We start from the raw sequence: 9,097 nt of genomic DNA, 5'->3' as shown, positions 1-9,097 counted from the left end.
GTATGGCATCATTTGATTGGTAGGTTTGCGCTGTGGGCGGGGCCGTGTTCTGCGCTACTGGGTTTGTGGAAAGTTTGATCGACACCGACTGCTAGTCGTGTTGAAAGAAGGCTCAAACTGTAACTACTTTTCAATATTTTGACTTTTCTCCGCCGTGTCAAGCGCTGTTTTTCTATGAACCTTTGACTTGAGAATCCATTGCTTGAGGCAGCAGCGCATTTGTGTGAATTAGCGGCTTTCGAAAAGAAACCATATCTGGTCAAAGTATTCAGCTGTCACATGCGCTATATATAGTGTGGGATAAGCGCTGTCTGAAGTAAGTAAGATAATAGACGCTCCGGTACTAACACGCTTTGTTTTTCTCATTACATAGAGCAATGAAACACAATTATTAACAGAACTGATGACACTCGGAGAAAATGATAGGCTATATCCATAGACTGTATAAAAACAGGCTCTGTCTTATAAATACTAATTAGCCCTGCGGTTTTAAATGTGTAGTGTATATTTGACCTTTATTTTTCTAATGTTAAATATATATTTATCTGGTCTTTCCTGATCAGAAGAAATGCACCGTTATTCTATAGATCGTTATTTCCACTTGTTTTAGAGAGTTTTATTAACAAGTGGAAAAGTAGTTTGTGTGAGGAACTGGAAATGTGTATATAATAGCTAGTCTATTGATTGGGGAAACCTAACCTAGAGGTTTCGAGTCAATACATTTGCATTATATAGTGTGTTGAAGTTTGCTGGTCAGTGTCCTTGTCTACTGTATTTGATTCACCAAGGACAATGGAGATGGTCCAAAACAGATGCCAGGCTTCAGTTTGACTAGGTTTCTCTTCATGTAGATGTATTATAATATATGACTCTATTTATCAAAACTTTAAGATCATACGATCAATACATATATATGATATTCTTATTATATACACGTATTATAAAGAAAGCATGCATAAGCCCAATTTTCAAACAAAACATTTCGAAAAGAGTCATTCAAAAGATTAGGTCATAAATACTTGAACATGGATATAAACACAAAGTTTTGGATATAAACACATCTGGTTGTTAAATGTTATCAGAGCATGTCCTCAGTTAATGTGAAGTACACCTGTGGTTATTCTGCTATCCATAACCCATATGCTTTGAATTTGTATAGATTAAACTACTTAAATACTGTAGAAAAATCATAAATTATAGTCTTGACGTATTGATCATCATGAAGAACATAATTATTCAGCATAAAATCCTTTGAACCTTATGTAGAATAGAGCTAATAATGAATCTGTTTCTCTTGTCTTTACCCAAGGTGCTGTGGTTGGGGGAGCTCGACTGTTCCTGTCTTTTTTTCCCTTTCTTCTGTCCACTTCTTCTATTTGATCTTGTTCACCATGTTCCGTAAAGAGATGGACAAGTACCGGGATGTGGATGAGGATGAGCTCTTGCAGAAGCTCAGTGAAGAAGAGCTCAGGAGACTTGAAGATGAACTTGAAGAGCTGGATCCCGATGTAAGTGCACTTAAAACGCATCTAAAAATGGACTTTAAGAGCTCCATAAAATGTAACGCATTGCATAGTTCAGTTGTCTCTGAATACTTTGCAAGATAAAAGGTTAATAAACTTTTTTTTTGCTGCTGTTGCTGCCTAGTTTGGTTTGTTTGTCTGGACTGTGTTATTTCCCAGTGTTCTTTGTTTGGCTTTACTGTGTTTTGTGTATAATGTGTTTGTTTGTCTGGACTGTGACAGTGGTATTTGTTCGACTTGATTGTGTTGTTTACTGTGTTGCCATTTTTTGTTTAAGAAGCCAGCTTAATTCTTATTTTTCATCTGGAGTGTGTTGTACAATCATTTGTTTAGTGTTGTTTCAGTGGCATTTTTGTTTAGGAAACCCACTTTCTGTGTTGTTTCATAAGTGTTTGTTTGACTGGGCTATATCGTTTTGCTTTCGACTGTGTTGTGACTTATTGTGGTTTGTTTGATGTTGGACATTGTTTCAGTGCCAGATTTGTTTGAGAGTTCCACTTAATTCCTCTGGTTTGTGTTTGTCTGGACCGTGTTGTCACACTGGCGTTTCTGAGTTTAGACTATCATGGTGAAGTCAGCTTGTGCTGTTGTATTGCAGTAGTGTTTTTAGGGAATCAAGTTTTATAAGGCTTTGGTTCGTGTACTTTTCTCACTCAGTTTTATATTTGCTCTTGAGGAATCTGGTTTGACTCCAGCATCTAAGCACGTCTTGACAGATTCAGACACAGATGTAGGATAAATAGTCCGCAACAGAGAAGAGGGAAAAGAGAATTTCTTCTCCCAAACTGAGATGTTCGGCCAGAGGTGCAGAAGTTTAACATAAATGCTAGTGCTATTAAGTTAATCTGCCCAAATTTAACAAAAATAAACATTCCCCACCAAAGCCGAGCCTTTTCCTGAAACACTAAATTGTGCTGTAAATTTTGTAGTGGTGGAAATATCTACTTTAATGATTTTAAATGTCACTTTAGTTAATCCGAGTCTCCAGTTGCTCAATTTTATCTGCACTAAGGATAAATAATGCTAAGGAGTCCTATAAAACTCTATTCTCTCCGAGTTCTGGATTCTGTCATCACATTTAACATGCACATATGTTATCATCCCCCCATTTGCTCTGTGGCTGATAGGCCTTGTCTTAGAAGAATGCTATCATTGCTCTCTGTATTTGAGGCATCTGTGGCGTTTGCCCTTTCAGTATGCGGGTGCAATTGAGAAAACCCGGGTTTGGTGCAAGCTTCAGAAATGTGATATAGCCTGATACAGGAAATTGATGGAAGATGACCCCTGTGACTGTACCATATACACTGATGCTATTAAGAATCTATGGTAATTTAAGATATGGCAAGTTTATCTTTTACTGTAATGTACTATTTTGCATTCGATGTGCTTTTTATGATAGTTTGATGACAGATCTAATGTTTGTGAATGATATTGTTCTCAGAACGCACTGTTGCCGGCAGGATTCAGACAGAGGGATCAGACTAAGAAAGCTCCGACCGGAACGTTCCAGAGAGATAACCTTCTAGCTCACCTGGAGAAACAGGCCAAAGAACATCCAGATCGAGACGATCTTGTTCCCTACACTGGCGAGAAAAGAGGTAAGAAGTGACTTATATTTAGAACCATGGGCACCTTTGGAACAGCTTGGCATTGGAAATGATGCGCAAAAATTAATTTGTAATTTTATTCACATATCACATCTCATATTAAACAAGCACACTCACATTTAATAAATGTTTTTAGGGGCAAAATTGTTTTGATGTTGAAATGACGGTCATAAATAAATGAATTTTTTCTTCCCTCTATTTATATATATTTAAATTGAAGTCTTTTTAAATTGAAATATTTCTGTCTTTAAATGTTTGCATTTAGGAAAAGCATGGGTGCCTAAGACCAAAGGTGTTGACCCTATCCTGGAAGATGTCACTCTGGAGCCTGAACTAGAGGAGGCGCTATCTAGTGCTACTGACGCAGAATTGTGCGATATAGCAGGTACAATACAAATGTCAGCAATTTAATTCATGTATGTACTGTAGGTTCTGCTTCTTTGATTCTTAGGGTCCGAGATACAAGTTTGGAAATTTAGGTTTAAAAAAAAATCTATTGAGGTGTAACTCAACTCAGCACCTTCTGTTCACAAATTGTAATATTAATCCATATTTAAATATATCTGTAATTTCATTGACTAATTCTCACTTCCTCTGTGTGTGTGTGTGTGTGTGTGTGTGTGTGTGTGTCTCACCATGTGCCTCTCTCTAGTCTGTCCTTTAGTTTTTTCCACTCCATTTTTCCATCTTCATTCCTCATTTTCTCTGTCCACTCCCCTGCTCCACCATGTCTAAGCCACGGATCATTCCAGTAGGTTTATCTGCAACATCGTATGCTGCTTTAACACTGCCAGAATGTTTCTGAAACATTAATTCAGTGTTTGCATTGTATGTTCAACACATAGTTATCAGCATGATTTAAATGGGTTATTTTAACCAAACATGAAAATGTTGCTGTCATTTTGCTTCCAATCATTTCTCTGTTGAGACACCTCAAAGAGCAGCAAACATTCTTCAAAATCTCTTGTTTTGTGTTTCATAGAAAAAAAATTAATTATAGAACAACAGGGTAAATTAATCCTTTTTATTTTTAGGCGTACTTTGTGTACCGTGCACATTTCCTGAAACTGCATATGCAAGTTTGAGTTCTTTCATAACAATGACTCATCCATGTGTGCTAAAGACACATGGCTACCAAAAAAGGGGAACAAAGATTTTCCTGCTGGCTAAAAAAAAAACTATCCACCCTCAGCCAATAACTTGCTCTCATTTAGCATGATAGAGAGGTTTCCCTTAAAATGAGGTCAATAGTTTTTTTTTCTCTCTTTGGGATCGTGTTTTGAAAACAGCAGGATTTAAGGAGTCGACCAAGCTTATACATGCAGACAGATAGGAGCTTCATATGGGACTGAGGTTAGCTCAGTTGTCTTTGGCCCAGGGTCAACAATTAGTTGCAGTATACAAGCCAGACTCATAAATTGCACTTTACTCTCGACTCCCTATTCAGATGTTTAGCTGTTCATTTTCAGTTTTTTTTTCACTAGTTCATTTGATGGCATTACTGTTCTCCTATATATATTATTTCGTCAGGGAAATTTAAATGATTTTGAGTTGGTATCTTGGAAAACACAATTTTACATATGATTTACATAAGTAACATATTTCATTCAGCAGGATGGATATTGGTCATATAAAGTCCTTTGATATATACTGTAAGAAAACTTGACTAACATGAAAATTCTGTTTTTTTCCACCATCTTTCTAAATTTGAAAAGCCATTTTGGGCATGCACACTCTGATGAGTAATCAGCAGTATTATGAAGCATTGGCCAGCAGTACTATCGTCAACAAACAAGGCTTAAACAGTAAGTGAATCAATCTTATAACATTTTTGTGTGATTTTATGTTTTATATTTGTTGATTTGATTATTTTGATCAAATTATAGATTACGCTTTAAAGGAATAGTTTACCCCAAAATGAAAATTAGCTGAAAATGTACTCACACCACAGGCCATCCAAGATGTAGATGAGTCTGTGTCTTCATCTGGACAGAAATGGATCCTCTAAAGTGAATGGGTGTCGTCAGAATGAGAGTCCAAACAACTGATACAAGCATCACAGTAATCCACATGACTCCAGTTGATACATTCATGTCTTGTGACATGAAAAGCTGCGTGTTTGTAATAAAGCAATCAAAACGAAGCAAATTTAACTTGTGAGTCCTACAAGTGAAAACAGTTTAAAAGAGTTCTAAACAAACATGTCAGTGGATTTTTATGTGAGAGGCCAACCGGGAATTAACTTTTTCACTAGAGAAAGCACAGTTATGGTTTATGGACTGGTATTTTGGCCTAAAAGTGATGGACTGGAGTTGTGTGGATTATTCTGATATTTATAAGCTATTTGGATTTTTATTCTGACGGCACCCATTCACTGCAGAGGATTCATTGGTGAGCAAGTGATGTAAAGCTACATTTCTCCAAATCTGTTCTTATAAAGAAACAAACTTATCTACATCTTGGATGGCCTTAGGGGGAGGACATTTGTAACAAATTTAGATTTTTGGGTGAACTATTCCTTTAAAAATGCCTGAATGTCAAATACATCTGCAAATAAATCTTAATGAATGTAAAATGTGAACAAATGTAATGCAATGCCTTACATTTGTAAGTGTAGCTTGGGACTCCTGTGAATAGACAGTGTTGAATTTTGCAGTGTGATATAGTATTGTGTTACATAACAGCTAGCACTGAGCCATATGATTTGTTGTTATTCAAAGTTGTATTATATACACACACAGGTGTAATCCAGTGTACTCAGTATAAGCCTGTGCCAGATGAGCAGCCCAATGACACAGATGTAGAGGAAACACTACAGGGAATCAAGAGAAATGATCCAGACCTTGTTGAGGTCAACCTAAACAACATCAGGGTGCCACTTTAACTCATTTATTTATACTGTACTCTCTGTTGGATAGTGTCTTCGTGTCTGGTAGCCTGCAGTTTTGATGGTTGCGTCGTTGCGTTGTTTTTTTTGTGATCTGTAGAATATTCCAATCCCAACTCTGAAAGCGTATGCTGAAGCTCTAAAAGGGAACAGTGTTGTGGAACGCCTGAGCATCGTTGGCACCAGAAGTAACGATCCTGTGGCCTTTGTGAGTTACATAAAGATGCACAGCCATCCACAATATTCAGATTTTTCCAATAATATGAAGTATTTTCGAATAATTTTTTGGAACAATTAAGCACATAATACATAAACACACACCTATATATGTATATATATATATATATATACACACACACTACCGTTCAAACATTCGTGGTTAGTAGTGTAGTTATTAAACAGCGTGTAATGTTGTTTGGTTCCCAGGCTCTAGCAGACATGCTGAAAGTGAACACCACTCTAAAGAGTCTAAATGTTGAGTCAAACTTCATTACTGGAGCTGGAATTCTGGCACTCGTGGAATCTTTAAAGTGCAACACTACACTGCAGGAGCTAAAGATTGACAACCAGGTACTCTCACTCACACACAGACAAATAATAAAGTCATATGAGGTCTGAGCCATTATCCTTGAGGTCATGAGTTCAGTCTGAATATGGGGATGATGGAGGGGCATAGGAAAGAATGAAAAAAGGTTTTATATCCTGTGTATTTATGTATAATACAGAGCCAGCCTTTGGGTAATAAGGTTGAGATGGAGATAGCTAACATTTTGGAGAAGAACACTACTCTGCTGAAGTTCGGATACCACTTCACCCAGCAGGGCCCACGCTTGCGTGGATCTAATGCCATGATGAACAACAATGACCTGGGTAAGAAACACGGACGCTGAGATAGATACAGTCAAATGTGGTATTTGTATGTGCATTTCAGAATTAACATAGTGTTGTTGACTCTGTACATTTGTCGAAATATGCATTAATGTGTATGTGTGCTGGTTTTGCTGAATAGGTTACCATTCAAAAGTTTGGGGTCGGGAGATTTTGGAATGTTTTTTAAAGAAGGATCAGGGATGCATTTATTTCGTCAATTTTTTTATTTTTTATAATACAATTGTGAAATATTATTAGAATTTAAAATAACTGCTTTGAATTAACATTTTAAAATATTTAATTACATTTTAATATGTTTTCAAATGTCATTCATTCCTGTGAAATAAAGTTTAAGTCACATGTTCCTTCAGAATTATTTTATTAAAGCTTTAAATATATGTAATATTTTTCTGGAAATCGATGCAGTATTTTCAGGGTTCTTTGATGAATTGATATTTCAGAAGAACAGCTTTTATGTTAAATAGGAATTTGCCATTTCTGATCAATTTAACGCAGCCTTGCTGAATAAAAGTATTAATGGTATGTATCTACTGGTGTTTTCAAGCCATGTATGTATTTCCAGCACGTGTAGTTCGGTCGGACTCAGATGGAGCGATCACATTCACACTGTCAGTCCCTGAGCTGGAAAGAGCCTTCTGTAAAAAGTTCAAGTTCACATCAAAACTCAAGTAAACACAAAGTCTTGACCTCCTCTTGCTCTGGGTACTACCTGATGACTTTTTACTCTCATTTTAGTCTCCTTACAATTGCTCAAGCCTCTGGATCATTTTGAGCTTTTGTACATTTCCTCAAGCTCCCTTCTTCCACTTCAGCATCTAAACTACTGCATTTCCTTCTGTCAAAGTCAATTCAAAAGCTGTCTCTCTCCATTATCTGGTTGTTTCTTGGTTTTGTTTGTCTGTTGTGTTGTTTGTCTGGCTGTCTGATGGGTTTTCTTCAGGTTTTTAGAAAATGCCCTCTGGCTTGCTGTGCATGCAGAACATTTTCTTTAAGGAATAGTTCCTCACATGCTCTTTTGATTGAACTCTTCCTTCAATTGCAATTTTAAGTTTCTGTCTTTGAAATCTACAAATGCAGTGGGGACTGCCCAATGTCTAAAATAAAATTTTTATGAGAAATTGTAAGAATGTCTTTTTATAATAGTCTTGGAAGCATACAGTTAATCAGTAATGTATTGTTTTCAAGCAAAAGTGCATGTATGAATTCATAGCTTTCATGCAGTTACATTATGGATGTGTAATTTCCGGATATTATTGCACATTATTTTATTTTATGTTTAATGCTTTGTATTTTTCAAATACAAGTCTAAAAAAATTATTATTGTTGAGCCCTTAATAGATTGTTATAATAAAATCTAATTTTCCACATTATATTTTATGTCCTTAAAATTCATCAACCCTTTTTATTTGTGTGTGCAGTAAGAAAGAGAAGGCTTGAAGGAGGACCCATCTTTCCTAAATGTCGGACAAATGTGTAGCAGCATCGGGAACCCTCTATGGCCTGGGACCTGCATCACACCCCATCTCATCCAAAATCCTCCCTACATTTCTGTCCCTTTAACAGATAAATCACAGGATCATCTAAAAAAAAAAAACACTCAATTCAGAATGCTTTTTTTAATGCCCCAGATCTGGAAACCCAAAGGTATCACCCTCTGTTTACCAGACACATAGTTACTCATGGCGAGTGTTTTAAAAGTGTGTAAACTACCTGCCATAACATTAGCTGGGAAAAATCACCCACTTGTGTTGATGAAGCAGTAAAGATGAAAATAACACTTAATGTTTCACAATGTTCTCAGTCGACTTAATCTTCTTGCTGTAAACGGTTTGATCTTAAAGCCAGCCATTTCACTGTTTGGATGCACATCAAGAGCATCAAACTTGACTGATTGTAGGTGTGGTTTTGCCTTCTCCTGGCCAGTTGAGTCTCACAGTAGTGGTAGTTCTCGCACACATTGCATAGAAGCATGTTCTTACTGTGTTTTTTGGGATATACTGTAATTCTCCTCTCTTGAAATGTTTAACAACTGGTAAATTTGTAGCTATGAAAATTCATTGCTGGCAAGTCGCTGTACTGTGGATTCTAGTACTTTGCTAACACCGATGAAAGTGCATTGTTAGTGCGTATTTGTATAAACTCTCATCAAGTCGTCAACGGCTCATATCGCAGAAATCTCCAACTCGCAT

General features: G+C 36.6%; 1 protein-coding gene across 2 annotated transcripts; it reads left to right on the top strand.

Moving 5' to 3' along the window:
- Positions 1–48: 48 nt before the first annotated feature.
- Positions 49–8,504, top strand: LOC132142291 (tropomodulin-1-like). Of its 2 annotated transcripts, XM_059552061.1 has the most exons (11): positions 49–316; positions 1,310–1,508; positions 2,965–3,121; positions 3,396–3,515; positions 4,846–4,935; positions 5,872–6,002; positions 6,118–6,225; positions 6,444–6,587; positions 6,743–6,887; positions 7,471–7,576; positions 8,327–8,504. In XM_059552061.1, the coding sequence occupies exons 2-11, from the start codon at positions 1,392–1,394 to the stop codon at positions 8,343–8,345; spliced, it is 1,137 nt and encodes a 378-aa protein (XP_059408044.1). In that variant the 5' UTR covers positions 49–316; positions 1,310–1,391; the 3' UTR covers positions 8,346–8,504. The 2 variants fall into 2 exon arrangements, with proteins under 2 accessions (XP_059408044.1, XP_059408045.1); XM_059552062.1 differs by lacking the exon at positions 7,471–7,576 and having other exon boundaries at positions 50–316.
- The last annotated feature ends 593 nt before the right edge of the window (positions 8,505–9,097 follow it).

This window comes from Carassius carassius, chromosome 6 (assembly GCF_963082965.1).
Source record: "Carassius carassius chromosome 6, fCarCar2.1, whole genome shotgun sequence".
NCBI lineage: Eukaryota > Metazoa > Chordata > Actinopteri > Cypriniformes > Cyprinidae > Carassius > Carassius carassius.
The sequence above is the reverse complement of the archived record's forward strand: the minus strand, read 5'-3'. Positions and strand labels throughout refer to the sequence as shown.

Excerpts from the sequence above, each read along its gene's own strand:
- LOC132142291 (XM_059552061.1), top strand. The coding sequence starts at position 1,392 with ATGTTCCGTAAAGAGATGGACAAGTACCGGGATGTGGATGAGGATGAG. Across the intron at positions 3,122-3,395 it reads CTACACTGGCGAGAAAAGAG|GAAAAGCATGGGTGCCTAAG; the intron begins GTAAGAAGTGAC and ends GTTTGCATTTAG. Across the intron at positions 6,888-7,470 it reads GATGAACAACAATGACCTGG|CACGTGTAGTTCGGTCGGAC; the intron begins GTAAGAAACACG and ends ATGTATTTCCAG.